Source organism: Conger conger, chromosome 6 (genome assembly GCF_963514075.1).
Source record: "Conger conger chromosome 6, fConCon1.1, whole genome shotgun sequence".
NCBI lineage: Eukaryota > Metazoa > Chordata > Actinopteri > Anguilliformes > Congridae > Conger > Conger conger.
The window spans coordinates 30,521,465-30,537,042 of record NC_083765.1 but is presented as its reverse complement, the minus strand read 5'-3'; the positions used below and the strand labels follow the sequence as shown (position 1 = coordinate 30,537,042).

The window sequence follows — 15,578 nt, the reverse complement described above, 5'->3', positions numbered from 1 at the left end:
TCCTCCAGATCATATATCATATATTGTTGGTGACCAGCATATGTAATGTGGAATGTTTTATGGATGCCAGCCACAATGATTCCCGTGAGATGGAGAATAAACCAATGCTACATTCATACTGTACCTACTGTACCAGTCCATAATATTGTGGGTGACAGGGTAGCATAGTGGTAGGCTGCTTGCCTGCGACTGTAGAGGAGCTGGTTCCAGACCCTGGTGAGCACATAGTGATGCTGACTTGCATCTGCAGAAATGAAGCTGGGTCCCAAAATAAAAAAGTAAGAACTCTGCCGTTGGGCCCTTGAGAAAGACCCTCAACCCAAAAACTTACCCAGGGGCTTCATCCCTCTTCCCTCTCTCGCTCTCCCCACTTTGCAACTTAAAAATAAAGCATGAGAGGCTAAATGTAGTCATGGCTAAAGGCTGTTCTTTGGCACAAAGTGAGTGTGGGGGTCTGGTGTTGGAGTTGTGTAAATTTGGGCTACGGATGGTATGAAGTTTATAAGTGCACATTATCTTATCGTGAATTGACGGACAATTGGTTATTTGCTAACCGAAAAAGTGCAACCCCCCCTGTACCGAGCAGCACATCCTGATTCCTTTGGGGTCTCATCAGACAAAATGTTTGGGAACCCCTGCTTTAGACAGATGACAGAGTGATCAAAGGTTCAGGGGAAATGATAAGAAGAGACTGTATAATTTTATCTATGTGCATAATAGGCTGGTTCGTCCCAACATGAACATGCTGAGGTTTGTGCAAATCTTTTTTTCCCTAACTGCCCCATCTACCTTCCCCTCAGCATAGTTTATGACACCAAGTATGGTATCTTTTGTTTAAACACACTGAGTCATATGACAGTAAAGTATGGGAGAAATCGCATATGTGGGTGTTTGTTTATCGGGCGCCAAGCATGCAGGGAAGATAAGGACTTTGTCTCTGAAAGCACAGGCCCAATAATGCATTCAAAGCCATTTTAACTGAGGCTCAAATGCAAAAAAAAAATCAAATTTGATTCAAGAATGTGTGCTTTGTTTCCAAATGTACAAAGTTTAGCCATATCCTCAGGACTACGGGGAAAGAACAATGTCGAAGGAAGAGAGAAAACCTCTACAATATGACACAGTAAGCTAGGAGGGCAGGCTTGAGTATAGAAGGTAAACCATGAGAGACAGTATGACAAAAAAGGCAACATTGACTCTGGAAACGAATTACTATGGGTGGACAAATAATGTTCAAATCCTGCTTTAAAATACCTGACAGCTTATTATATAACTTACAATGTAACTTACATACTGTACTGTATATAAAACAACAGTTCAAATCAATGGATCCTGTGACTGTATGTACAAACACTGTTCATGAACATTGTAATACCCATGGGTTGGCAGATAAAAAGCATGTCATTTTTTTATGTTTTAAAAGGAGACATACTGTAGATATGATGTTCAACAGCCTCCTTACATGGTGCAGTCACATTAATTGTGTAGCTCAGGTAAGCAAACTGGCTGTGATTAGTATATGAAACAAAGCCAATGTCACTACTATGTTTTAAAAATTGATTTGTAAATCTGAATATGCAATTTTAGCATATAGCATAATGTTGAATTTACTATTTTTAATTATTTATTTTAGGGATATGATGGTAGGGTGTGTCTTAAGAAGAGTGGAGAAAATGAGTATCTTTGCTTGATGATGTCATTGGACTTTGTCCCAAGACCGTAGAGTGTCATGAAGTGCATTATGGTAATGGCAGCATATCCATTTTCTCAAGAACTGTTTAAGAGCAGAACTGGGCCAAGATCAGATACAGTATGCTATTAATATTTGAATGTTTCAATAACATACCTTGGGGACCATAGAAAAAAATATAAATCCAACTACCTCTGTTCTATATAAGGACAAATCGTTTATTCAAATTGAAGACAAAACATGATTCACTAATGAAATAAAGGCCTTAGACACATGACAAAAAGAGTGATCAATCAAGCAGGGGACCAGATGAAATCAGACTGGAAATTAGTGGGCATGTACACAATAGCCTGGTTTGTCCCATTGCTTACATATAGAGGTTTGTGCAAATTCATTTTTTATCACTGTGGTCTATGCATCTTTCACTTAGGATATTTTACAGTGCCAAGAGCAATATCTTTTGTTTAAACAAACCTAGTCACATGACAGTAAAGTAAGGCAGTAACCACAAATGTGAGTGTTTGTTTATCGGGTGCTGGGCATGCAGGGAAGATAAGGACTCTGTCACTGAATGTACAGGCCCAATTATTCCACCCAAAGCCATTTAGCCTGTGATGAGGTTCAAATGAAAAAAATACAAAAGGACCACGAAACAGATTGCCCGTCTCTATGGTGACCGCTACAAAGATTTCTAGAGACAACAGTGCAGCGTTTCACTTAAAGGGAATTTGCATCACATTGGACAGCAGTTTTACCACTATTAATGGCAGGACATACAAATGTCAGCACTGAAATCTAACAGTCATGCATTTGTTTATTACAATTAAAATAAATAATCCTCAAAGATGTGATATGATGGTGTCAATGAGTAAATAACACATGGTCTACAGACAAAACAGTGTGTGAGACTTGGAGCCAGCCAGCCATTGTTTTTCAACTGTAGCTTACAATGGAAAAATGGAAGTTGTGAGTTGCAAACTTGACATCATGACACAGCAGCAGGGATTCTGATACATGCAACTTTAAAATGCACATATTAATCCTAATACATTTTTGGATTTGAATCAAGAAGGTGGGCTTTAATTTGAAATTAACAGATTGATGTTTTGATATGAAATCAGATTATGCATGTTACAAACATTGTTTTTTAACTGATACAATTGTGTGTTTTTGGAGTTAGCAGTCACAATTGATGTTACAGTAAAAATGATCTCAAATGTAAAAAAGTTCATGTCACAAAACTTCCAATAAAAGACCATCGGCACAAAGTGATAATATAAATATACATGTACTCTGAGTTGGGTGGGGTTATTAGGTACACTTACTATACTCATATTTCAGCCATTTGATGGATGTTAAGGGTTAAATTAAAGCAATGAAACGTGTTCCATAATTTTCAAATAGGCAGGTATAGACATCATGTATTTTTTTCATTTTTTCAAAAACATTATTCTTATATTTATCCAAATGAATAATATTGCTAATTCAATATAAAATCGAGTCAGTTGTGCATGTGCTGCAACTAAAATGTATGAGTCTCATTATAGCGTGGCAGCCTGGATCATCACTTTGAAGGATGTCAGCCATTTTCTGTTGGCAAAGGTCGCTGTCTTCCATGTTCTTCTAGTAGAGACACTTTCATCGGTTGACAAATAGATGGCAGTATTTGATTGGGAGGGAGCTCATGGAAACAGCGACATGGAAAGGAAATAGATGGACGGGCACAGGAACTCACAAGCATGCCTTTCTCTCTGAATTTCTGTTTGAGGGTTTCCACGGTTTTTGTCGGCGCGCGGTGGACTAAGCGGTGTTTGTTTCTTGCGCGCATATCCCCATATTATCAAAGAAAAATGATGCATTACCAGACAGAAGAAAGAGGAAAACGGAATACCACTGATTACAGGATTTATTTTAGTAAGTCGTGACCGCAAAGTACCAACGTTCGCTCACATTCATTTGACACTTCTTGCCTGACGTTCAAGAGTTCAAAAACCTAATGTTACGTTAGCCAACAAGTCTAACTGTTACAGTTTTGGGTGTCACTTGAATGACCCAACAATTGCAATATACTTGAGTTGCATTTGCATCACAGTTTATCTTACGGCTAAAGGTTAGCCGGCTAACGTTATCTTAGCCATGAACGTGTTCTGCACCCACCAGAAGCAAACTACCTAACGTTAAGTGTGATGTGATTTCACAAACATTATTTATCTAATAATTCAGTTTCATCATTCTTCTGGTTTATCGTAATTTAATCAGTGATCCTGAAAATGTTAGCTAGATACCATTAAAAGCAGTGCTAGCTAGCTAACTATAGCCAAGCTGAATTAACTTGGACCTGGAATTCTGTACGCTCAGATAGCTAGATAAACAAATGCACCTGCACGTATTTTTGGTATTCGTTAGCAGATGTTTTAGCATTGTCATGTAATCAGTAAAATGTAACGTTTTTCTCCAATCTCAAATGAAAGGCAAGCTGCGATATGTTCAGTGCTTTTTTTTAAAAAGAAGTGAGCTAATGACGTAGCCTGACATTATCACATGGAACCTCAACGTCATGATGTGATTGGCAAAGCATGTTACGGACAGTGGCATTCTGGTTTACCGAGTCAATACAAACACTACCGGGAAGAGCAGCAGTTAAGCACCAGACCAAGCAGTGTGTACACCTGTATAATTTGGTTGTCTGGATGCAATTTTGCAATTAACATCATAAATATAGGTCATTTTCTCGTGCAGAAGTCATCATATTCACACGAACTACAATCATAACGATAATCACAATTAAATTATTATTGATTTATGTTCTGATTTTTAAACTGTATTCAATTATTTTGGTTTCTAGAATCATCAGATGGGAAATGCATCTCACCCTTCCATGACATTCCACTCTTTGCAGAAAGTGAACAGGTAAATGACGGATTTTAGATTTGAATTTGAATGTTGGGCTTTGTGGGCTTATGCAAAATAATATTTTTTGAAATTATTGCACAAAGGCGAATTTCCGATTGCGTAATACGGGCTTAATATGGGTGAAGAAATTTCTGAACTGTGCTTAATTACCTAAAATGTTGAAAAGGGGGTGGGGTCACTGGAAGGCTAGCTTGTTTTCAGTCCTGGCAACAGTCTTTTTGCTAACTTGTTTAAGAGCAGAAATAAAAGCTTGATTTTGCTTCACACATTTAAATGTTAATAATTATGTATACAGAGTTAATAATGAATGAAAGTATGTCTTACTAGGACTCATAATGGAAGGGAAACCTTCGCTCAGCATTGCAGTGTTAGATTCCCTATGTAATTTAGGGTAAATTAGCGTCATTGGACAATCTGCTTTCACCATTCAACTTTCTTCTAAAATTCTATACTTCTAACAATATATTTCTGTGAGCTGAAATCCATCATGAAATTCATGAAGCTGATGAGCACGAATGTCCATCCATCCATCCATCCATCCATTTTCACCCGCTTATCCAGAGTCGGGTCGCGGTGGCAGTAGGCTAAGCTGGATATTCCAGGTGTCCCTCTCTCCAGCTCCTCCTGGGGGATCCCGAGGCGTTCCCAGGCCATGAGAGATATATAATCTCTCCAGCGGGTTCTGGGTCTACCTCGGTCTCCGCCCAGTTGGACGAGCCCGGAAAACCTCCAAAGGGAGGCGCCCGGGAGGCATCCTGATCAGATTCCCGAGCCACCTCAATTGGCTCCTTTCAACGCGAAGGAGCAGCGGCTCTACTCCGAGCTCCCTCCGGATGTCAGAGCTCCTCACCCTATCTCTAAAGCTGAGCCCAGCCACCCTACGGGGGAAGCTCATTTTGGCCACTTGTATACGCGTTCTTTCAATCGCTACCCAAAGCTTGTGACCATAGGTGAGGGTTGGGACGTAGATCAACCGGTAAATTGAGAGCTCAGCTCCTTCTTCACCACGACGGTCCGGTGCAACGCCCGTATAACTGCTGACACTGCACCGATCTCACGCTCCCTTCTACCCTCACTTGTGAACAAGACTTGGAAAGATACTTGAACTCCTTCACTTGGGGCAATGACTCGTTCCCGACCCGGAGGGAGCAATCCACCATTTTCTAGCAGAGAACCATGGCCTCGGACTTGGAGGTGCTGACTCTCATCCCGGCCGCTTCATACTCGGCTGCAAACCGCACCAGTGCATGCTGAAGGTCACGGTCCGATGAAGCCTGCAGAACCACGTCATCCGCAAAAAGCAGAGACGCAATTATGAGGTCACCAAACCTGACAATCTCCTCACCTCGGCTGCGCCTTGAGATCCTGTCCATGAATATAACAAACAGGACCGGTGACAAGGGGTAATCTTGGCGGAGTCCAACACCCACTGGAAACGTGCTTGACTTTGTGCCGAGGATGCGGACACAGCTCTCACTTTGGTTATACAGGGACCGGATGGCTCGTAACAACGGCCCCGGTACCCCATACTCCCGCAGTATCCCCCACAGGGTTCCCCGGGGGACACAGTCGAAAGCCTTCTCCATGTCCACAAAGCACATGTGGACTGGATGGGCAAACTCCCAGCAACCCCGCCAAGGTAAAGAGCTGGTCCACTGTTCCACGACCAGGACGGAAGCCACATTGCTCCTCCTGAATCTGTGGTTCAACCGTCGGTCGGAGCCTCCTTTCCAGCACCCTAGAGTAAGCTTTCCCGGGGAGGCTGAGGAGTGTGGTACCCCGATAATTGGAGCACACCCTCCGGTCCCCCTAATTGAAAATGGGGACCACCACCCCGGTCTGCCACTCTGCAGGTACTGTCCCCGACCTCCACGCAACACTGAAGAGGCGTGTCAGCCAAGACAGCCCAACAATGTCCAGAGCCTTCAGCATCTCAGGGCGAATCTCATACACACCTGGCGACTTGCCACTGAGGAGTTTTTTGACTACCTCAGCAACTTCCGCCAGGGATATAGTTGCAGATTCCCCCGAGTCTTCGGGCTCTGCCTCTTCCACAGAGGACGTGTTGTTCGGGTTCACGGGGGTTTCCACCGCCCGACAACATCCCCAGTCCATGTCAGCAGTTCTCCTCCCCTGCTGAAAACAGCCTGAGACAAGCCCTGCTTTCCCTTTCTGAGTCTGGCCACCCAGTTCCCGTCTGCTGCTTCAGGGGACCCCCGGGCCTGCCAAACCCGAAAGGCCTCCTTCTTCAGTTTGACGGCCTCCCTCATACATTTCTTGGGTTCTTGGGTTGCCGCCCCGACAGCCACCGATGACCTTCTGGCCACAGCTCCTGCTTGCCGCCTCTGCAATGGAGGCTTTGAACATGGCCCACTCGGACTCCATGTCCCCAGCCTCCCCTGGGATGCGTGAGAAGTTGAAGACCTCGCAGACGGGGGCCTCCGCCAGATGTTCCCAGGTCACCCTGACTACACATTTGGGTTTACCGGGTCTGTCCGGCAGCCTCCCCGGCCACTTGATCCTACTCACCACCAGGTGGTGATCAGTTGACAGCTCTGCTCCTCTCTTCACCCGAGTGTCCAAGACTGCAGGTCTGATGATACGACTACAAAGTCGATCATCGATCTTTGGCCTAAGGTGCTCTGGTACCAAGTACACTTATGAGCAACCCTATGCTCGAACATGGTGTTTGTTATCGACAATCCATGACCAGCACAGAAGTCCAATAACAAGACACTGCTCGGGTTAAGATCGGGCAGGCCATTCCTCCCAATCACCCCCTTCCAGGTTTCTCCGTCATTACCCACATGAGCGTTGATGTCGCCCAGCAGAACTATGGAGTCTCTGGGTGGCACCCTTTCCAGGATGCCGCCCAGTGACTCCAAGAAGGCCGGATACTCTGAACTGCCGTTTGGTGCATAAGCTCAAATGACAGTCAGAGCTTTCCCCCAGCAACACGTAGTCGCAGAGAGGCGACCCTCTCATTCCCTGGGTGGAATTCCAACACAGTGGCGCTCAGCCGGGTGGCTTGTGAGTATCCCCACACCCGCCCGGCGCCTCTCACCCTGAGCAACTCCAGAAAAGAACAGAGTCCAGCCCCTCTCCAGGAGTTTGGTTCTGGAACCAGTGCTGTGCATGAGCCCAACTATATCTAATTGGTACCGCTCCGCCTCCCGCACTAGCTCCGGTTCCTTCCCCACCAGAGAGGTGACGTTCCACATCCCCAGAACCAGTCTGCGACGTCGAGGATCAGCACGCCCGGATCCCCGCCTTTGCCTACTGCCCGTTGGGCAAAGCACCCAACTCCGATGCCGACCTCTGCAGGTGGTGAGCCCACAGGGCGGAGACCCCATGTGACCAATTCGGGCTGTGCCTGGCCGGGCCCCATGGGATAAGGCCCGGCCACCAGACGCTCGCCGACGAGCTCTCCTCCCGGGTCTGGCTCCAGAAGGGGTCCCCGGTTTCCCTTTTCCGGCTCAGGTATCTTGGTGCTTGTTGGGCCGTGTCATGGAGTCTTTGAATCGCTCTTAGTCTGGTCCCTCCCCCCGGGACCAATTTGCCTTGGGAGACCCTACTGGGGGCTAAGGCTAGTGCCCCCGACAACATAGCTCCCAGGATCACCGGGACACACAAACCCCTCCACCACGTTAAGGTGGCGATTCCTTGGAGAGGAGAACACAAATGTGTAAAGCACTAATACTGTATTTGCATCTTTCTTTGAATATAAAAAATAAATTCTTTACAAATGGAAGGAGAAGAAACTGAACATTTTTAGCTGAACTGTGTGAAAGATTGCATTTTTTTTATATCTTGTTAGTAGTACTGTAGAAATAGCCAACAACTGCCTTCCAAAATACTGTGAATGGTTTCAAAGAAAAGCTAATGCTCTGAAGCATCCAGTTGAGATGGGCATGGGCAGTGACAGTAATGTGAGACAGATGTGAAGATGAGCTTGGGGAGAGCACAGGATGGTTTTGTTCAGCACATTGTCAATGCAATTTTAGGCTCTTCTAACTTTTGGAGTTTGTCCTGCCCTTAAGATATTTCTCACCATCTAGTAATGGATGGCTTTATTTCCTTGCAGGAAAATGATGTGCCACTGAAGAAAGTTAGGAAGAATGAAAATGAGGTATTTTCTTCTTGATTGTCTGTTTGTTGTAAGCTTCAAAATTTGATGGGGTCATTTGTTACATGATGTATTGGCCTTTTAAAGTTCATTTTGGTAATGTGTTAATTTGTGCAGTGATTTGAATTCTCAAAATGCATTAATAAGAAGTTGGTAATTTTTTTGGTGTCCTTTCTTAAAAAAACTGCCTTGAAACTTGCATTTCATTTTCAAGTCTTGGCTGTGTCTGAAATGGGTCACTATTCACCAATTACTCATCCCTAACTTGTGAATGTCCATATAGTGCGCTATATAGTTTCCTAAATAAACAGTGATTTCAGACAGCGAACATCATCTTTTGCAATAGAACAGCATCATCACGTAGGCTACATGCTGCTGCTTATAGCCATAAGACCATTAACAAACATACCATATAGCCAGTTCTTAAAACTTTACTCCAGAGATATTAAACCAAATTTTTCTCTTGCAATTCCGATGCAGATGAAAGCCTGTGGCTTTAAATTTGTAATTGACATTTTTATTTTTATTTTATTTTAACGAAAATCTTTATTTTTTAAAATATGAAACTTCAGGCCCTTAGCTTATTTTATTTGTGGGACATGTAATAGTACACATTTACAGGGCGGCCTGTAGTGTAGTGGTTAAGGTACATGACTGGGACACGCAAAGTCGGTGGTTCTAATCCCGGTGTAGCCACAATAAGATCCGCACAGCTGTTGGGCGCTTGAGCAAGGCCCTTAACCCTGCATTGCTCCAGGAGAGGATTGTCTCCTGCTTAGTCTAATCAACTGTACGTCGCTCTGGATAAGAGCGTCTGCCAAAATGCCAATGTAATTTTCACCTTGTAAATATCTACAACACATCCCCCTACACATTTACATCTGAAAATTGAACAGAACACAGAAGAATACTGTTGGCACTCTTAGTTGATGAACTTGATGTAGTCTACTTGTTTGTTACAAATAACGCTAATGTGAACTATAAGACATTATAGCGTTTTAGCTTGCTAACAAACAGTACCACTTACTGGGCGAACAAGGTTCTGGGTTATTGAATAATGAATACAGTAGCTACATTAGGTTATATTAGGGTGGTTGCACTTAAGCTCAATGGAAATGTATTTGTCATCAACGTGCCAAAACCCAGAAGCACTGTTCTTTAATTTGAGTTGCTCCTAAACCGCTCCATCGTCTCTCACAGGTTAAAATGAGAATGAAAAAAGGTTTGTGTATAATAAAATTTAGGAAATGCTGGTCGCAAAGCATTGTGGTTCTCGTGACCACGGTTGTTCACAAGAGTTAACAGAGCATTGTTAGATATTTCTACTGCCTTCAAAATGTGAGTAAAATTAGATTTTTGAATTCGGACACTAGAACAAGATGGCTAACGGCCATTCTAGTATACTAGTGAATAGTGAGCCATTTTCCCATAGGTCTATGCTTTTGAAGTGTGAAATAGATGGATTCAGGCAAGTTAAATAAAGTCTGGTAAGGTCCTTTGACTTCTTTTCTTTCGCACAGGTCCTGCTTAATATGGTGGTGGAGGTGCCTCGCTGGTCAAATGCGAAAATGGAGGCAAGTCTTTGTTGCATGATGTTCAATTTTGTGTCCTTCATGGAGAAATAAGAGTGCTAAACATAGATTAATCCAGTATTGAAATATGAACTCTTGTAAATACTACTGTGTGAGAAAGTAGCCTACAGCTTTTTGTAACAAGTAAACTGCGATTACAGATCCTCACAAGTGAATGCTCACAACAGTGATCGATTCACTACCTGCACCTATATAATATCGCCTACCAATTCTGCTGTCTCTTTCATCTTTGTCATAAAGCTGCCTTTTCTTTGTTGTTTCTGTGTGTTTTTCCTTGATTATTCATATTGTTGCTTGCAAAACATATTTTTATATCTGTCCCAATGTTCTCATAGAGCCACAGGGTATGGACAAGTTCAAGAAGAGGTTTGTTTGTTGAATTTAGAAACAAAATACCCCTTTATTGCCTGCTGTTTGATGGCTGTGTCTTTTCTAAGAATATCCTTGTTGCGTAATTTTTAATGCGTCTTCTGTATATATACTTGTCATGATATTCAGGCACTATAGGCTCACTGTAACAGAGAACGTCCAGCATCAAAGTCAGCATAAAGGTCATTTTAATTTTCAGCTTCTGCTGTGTTTTGAAAATGAATAAATGATGTGGCGCCTGAAAGAAATGGTTTGACTATGTGCATTTGTAATATTTTTTTCCTGATTTTAAAAGGTTGATGTGTGTAATGTGATTTTTGAGGTGGGTGTCATTATTCTCTGCAGTTTTCGGTGTCCATAATGCTTTGGTGATCTGTCCCCTAGATTGCAACTAAAGAACCTCTGAATCCAATCAAACAAGATGTCAAGAAGGGCAAGCTGCGATATGTTGCGAATGTGTTTCCCCATAAAGGATATATTTGGAACTATGGGGCATTTCCGCAGGTAAGAGCTGAAGAAAAAATCCAGTTTGATGCGTCTTGCACCATTCCAGATAGGGATACGTTGGTGTGGTGTTGCAGGTCATGAGAGAGGTTGCAGGTTGAGAATTTTTTTTGTGTACCTTGTGGGCATTTAATGTGCACCTCACTGGCATTTAAAGTTTTCTGCCACTGTTAAATGTGTATAAACCTGTAAATTAAAAGTTTTAAGGCCCAGAGTCGGTCTTAACTGTCTGTTGATTTAAAAGTGATTAAAAAAATTCTAGGGAAATTGACATCAACTTATGTAGGATACTTGTTTCACATTTCTGATGTTATCTAATATCACTTGTATATATTTGTAAGGCTGCTGTATGGCTCATCTGACTAATTCTAATAAAACACACGTTATGACGCTACCGACTGACTGGTGTTAGATCCTCACCGTGGCCATGTGGGGTGTGACTAGCAGCCTCGAGGACTTCAAAACATTTTCAGTCATCTAAGGAAAATAGTATAATAAATACTGATCTAGATTAATTATGTTACTTGTATTTTCAAAATGCCTCTCTGGATTCAGAGTCTTTGTAGATATTTGCGTTGCCTTCCCTGGAGTGGAAATCATTGGGGAAGAATAGCTCCTGGGCAAACAACGCTTTTCTAGAAGGAATGAGGACCATTGGCAGTTGAGTTAAATATTATAAAATATTTATAGACCCTGAACAGGGCTTTCATTAATCATCACACAAGTATTATGATGAAAGATGCAGTTGATACTCAAAAATTAAGAAATTAAACTGGGTAGGAACTATAAATATCTCATGCTTATTAAACTCTGGTCCAAGCAAGAGTTTCACCCTGAGCGTTTGAAGCGGAAATATACTCAACAGTTTGTCTGCTTTAATTGCACATGTAATTCATTTGTGTTGTTTCAAACATTCCCTCTGGCGGTTTGTGTTGAAGTTGGCACAGTGTGCCCTTCCATGTTTTACATCCGATAGCAGATTAAGATTTGGCCTGAGTGCGTATTTCTGTGTTCTTTCGCGACAGACGTGGGAGGACCCGAAACACACGGACAAAGACACGTGCTGTTGCGGAGACAACGACCCCATTGACGTGTGCGACATCGGATCAAAGGTCCGGTCCGTAAACTGCTTTTCAACAAAGACCGAGCTGATCTCAGGAATTCCCCCTGACCGACTGTTTGCATGCTTGTCCAGGTGTGTTCAGCGGGACAGGTAATCCAGGTGAAGGTCCTTGGCATCCTGGCCTTGATTGACGAGGGAGAAACTGATTGGAAGGTCATCGCCATCAATGCTGAGGACCCGGATGCACCAGCCTTAAACAGTGATTTATTTCATCTTCACTCACGTAAATCTCCCATCTGGACTGACTTATTGTGTCCTCTTGCCTCATTGGGCTGTTGTTTGACCTCCAGGCATTGAGGATGTGCGAAAGAAGAGACCTGGCCATTTGGAAGCTACAGTGGACTGGTTTAAAAAGTACAAGATCCCAGACGGAAAGCCAGAAAACAAGTTTGCATTCAACGGACAGTTCAAAGACAAGGTACATGAAGAGCTGCAGTACCCTTTTAATGGTCGATAGCTTTATTATCTATTATTGAGCTTCTTTTATTTATTTATATTCTTTTTTCTGTCAACCAAAATTTTGGAACTGCCAAGTTTTAGCCATCCCTTCACCTCCGGACTACTCTTTCATCTGATCTTAGTGACTGAATCGATGACCAAAGAATAGCAGAAAATGGGGTGCATCAGTGTTGATTAATGATGAAACTGTTGCCCTCTTACAGGATTTTGCATGGGAGGTCATAAAGTCCACTCACCAACACTGGAGGGCGTTGGTGCTCAAACAGAATAATGGAGGAGAGATAGACTGGTGAGTGTTCGGAAAATGTTTTCTTTTAGATTTGAGCACCGCACTACACTTAATTATTTTTGCTTTTTTTAGGCTAGGCTAAAGAATGCTTTAGCTTTTACTTTCATGCATAATGGAAATTGTTGGTGTGTGGATTTTTGAATATGGAGTCTGGAGAAATATGCGTTTAATAGAGAATAATTCAGACTATTCCCAGATTTGTTGGAGTGATCTTTTTCATGGTTAGAGTACTATTGAGGTTTTTTAGAGTAATTATTTTCCCTTTCTTTGCAGTAAAAACCTGTCCGTCTGTGAGAGCCCTTTCAAATGCAGCGAGGAGGAGACCAGTGCTGTGGTGGAATCGGTGAGAGACATCACGTTGTGCATTTTGAATCTCTGTCAGACCCAGGGCATTATCCAATCAAACATCCACCTAGCCATGGTAGGCAGATCTGTGTTGATGTGGGCGGCATTTAAACCATTGAGCTCAGCAAATGAAAGCTCTGCAGTGGGTGCTCTCTGCTTATGTCCAGTTAGGCTCTGTTCACCATGTGACATGTTGCGCTTGTTCCCTTAGGCCCCTGTATGTGGAAAAGCTGACTCGCTACCTGATGACGGTATGCTCTCTCTCTCCCTCCCTCTCATACATCAAGCCACAATATACTGAGGTCATCTGCCCTGAATGAAGTGATGTCACTTTGTTTCCCCACATTAGTTGGGATAAAATCAGTCATTGGGGATTATGCCGCAAAAAAGCCTCATTTTACAAAAGAAAGGCGAGCAGATTCTAAAATGTTAGAATCTTTTGGATTTTTTTCTTCATCTTTCAAAAAGAATTGGCATGGTAATGGGTCTGTGTGGCCTGTGTGTTGCGCTAACTCCATCCCGCAATCACATCTAGGGTGGCTGAAAGGCTAGAGCTATGCCCAGTGACAGTTCAAAGCAAGCTTTTATCTTATCAAAGAGAGTTGTCATACAGGCTGCAAAATGCTCTTTTAGCAGGCCTGCTGTTGTAAAATTGGCTATTTTAGGCACAAAAAGAAATGAGTAAAAAAAAAGATTTGAGTAAACGCAAGGACAATTTGGCTTCTCATCGTTTTGAGAAAATTGTCCAACTCATGATACCCACTGGAGTTGTGTAATTGAATATCCGCTTCATTTGTTTTGCAAATGTGTTTAATGTGCAAGATTGTTAATACTATTGAAACTATTAGTGTTGCTTTTAAAATATCAATATCTGCCAATACTGTGCATACCTAACCAACCTTGTTTCTTTTGCAGTGGATAAGTGGTTCTTCCTTTAAAAGTCATCCCAGAACCTTTCCTGCCAATGGTTTTCTAGAACCAAAGACTGCTACTTGGAAAATCAAATAATGAAGCACTTGAAGAAAACAATGAAGAGGCTTGAGTTGTAAAGTACAATATTTCCTCTATGCCTTTTTAGTTACTTGGCTCAAATGTACTTTTAACCTGTTTTATTTGAAATGCACTCTGAAGCTTTCAGCTGTTAAAACAAAATCAGAGACTTTTTTCTTTTTTTAAATATCAACTTCTTTGCTCAGATTCTGGATTTAGTAGCTAGATTTTGTAAATCTGAATTTATCCTTTGTTATGAAACTAATTATAATAAGCAGTTCCAAGGGTAATTCAACACTGATCTGAATAATAGAGAATTTCTGAAGTTTTCACATCAAATGACAACAGGATGTAAGGACTAATGTATTGCTGAACTGCATAATTTAGTTAATGTGCCATGTGCCAATATAATTTACACTTTTGCAGTACTCAAAATCCTGGTCAAGAATGTTATTTCTGAAGAATAAAACCTAATTAAAAGCCTTTTTGTTTTGTAGCCAAATGGTGTTTATAATTACAGTATTTTTTATTGTGAGCATTACATTGATAAATAAATAAACTACTATAAAATGCACTTTTGAAATTATACTGGGATGCATAAATTGATGGTGCATTATTATATGTGCAAGAGTAAAATAGTTTAATGAAATGTATGAGCTAGCTGGATGGAAATATAAAGCGTTTTGATTGAATATGATTAAGATGTAATATAGCTAGATGCTTAATGGACTGAGTGGAAGGGTTTTTCATTTTTCATGTTTTCTTATTGCTGCCTTATTTCGTGTTGTGGGATATTCCTTTCATCTCTGTTAGAACATAGTACTCTTCCCTAAAGTGATATGTTTTGTAAGATGTTTCTTCAGGTCATTTACATGGATATCGGGCAATCCAACTTTATTTTCATAATTTCTTACGGTGGCAATGATTACGAAAGGCAATGGAAACCTAAGGACCATTTTACCTTTTGTTTTTCTGTCTGCCCTTTAGCTAACCATGTTAACACTGTTTGGAATAAAATAAAAGCATTGACCTGCCTATAGATTGCATTGTTTATCTTTGTCGTTCCCTGCATTCTAAAAAGTGGGCCAGCCCCAGCATACATAAAAGGTTATTTGCAATTGGTTTGCTAGAGTAATGTTTGCGCAAAAGCTTTGTGTGGCTCATACCTTTCAAAAGTG

General features: G+C 41.9%; 1 protein-coding gene across 1 annotated transcript; it reads left to right on the top strand.

The window, feature by feature from the left end:
- Positions 1–3,389: 3,389 nt before the first annotated feature.
- Positions 3,390–15,435, top strand: ppa2 (inorganic pyrophosphatase 2). Its single transcript, XM_061245257.1, has 12 exons — positions 3,390–3,604; positions 4,536–4,600; positions 8,688–8,732; positions 10,250–10,303; positions 11,075–11,194; positions 12,220–12,306; positions 12,390–12,516; positions 12,608–12,735; positions 12,980–13,065; positions 13,339–13,408; positions 13,622–13,661; positions 14,326–15,435. The coding sequence occupies exons 1-12, from the start codon at positions 3,430–3,432 to the stop codon at positions 14,346–14,348; spliced, it is 1,020 nt and encodes a 339-aa protein (XP_061101241.1). The 5' UTR covers positions 3,390–3,429; the 3' UTR covers positions 14,349–15,435.
- The last annotated feature ends 143 nt before the right edge of the window (positions 15,436–15,578 follow it).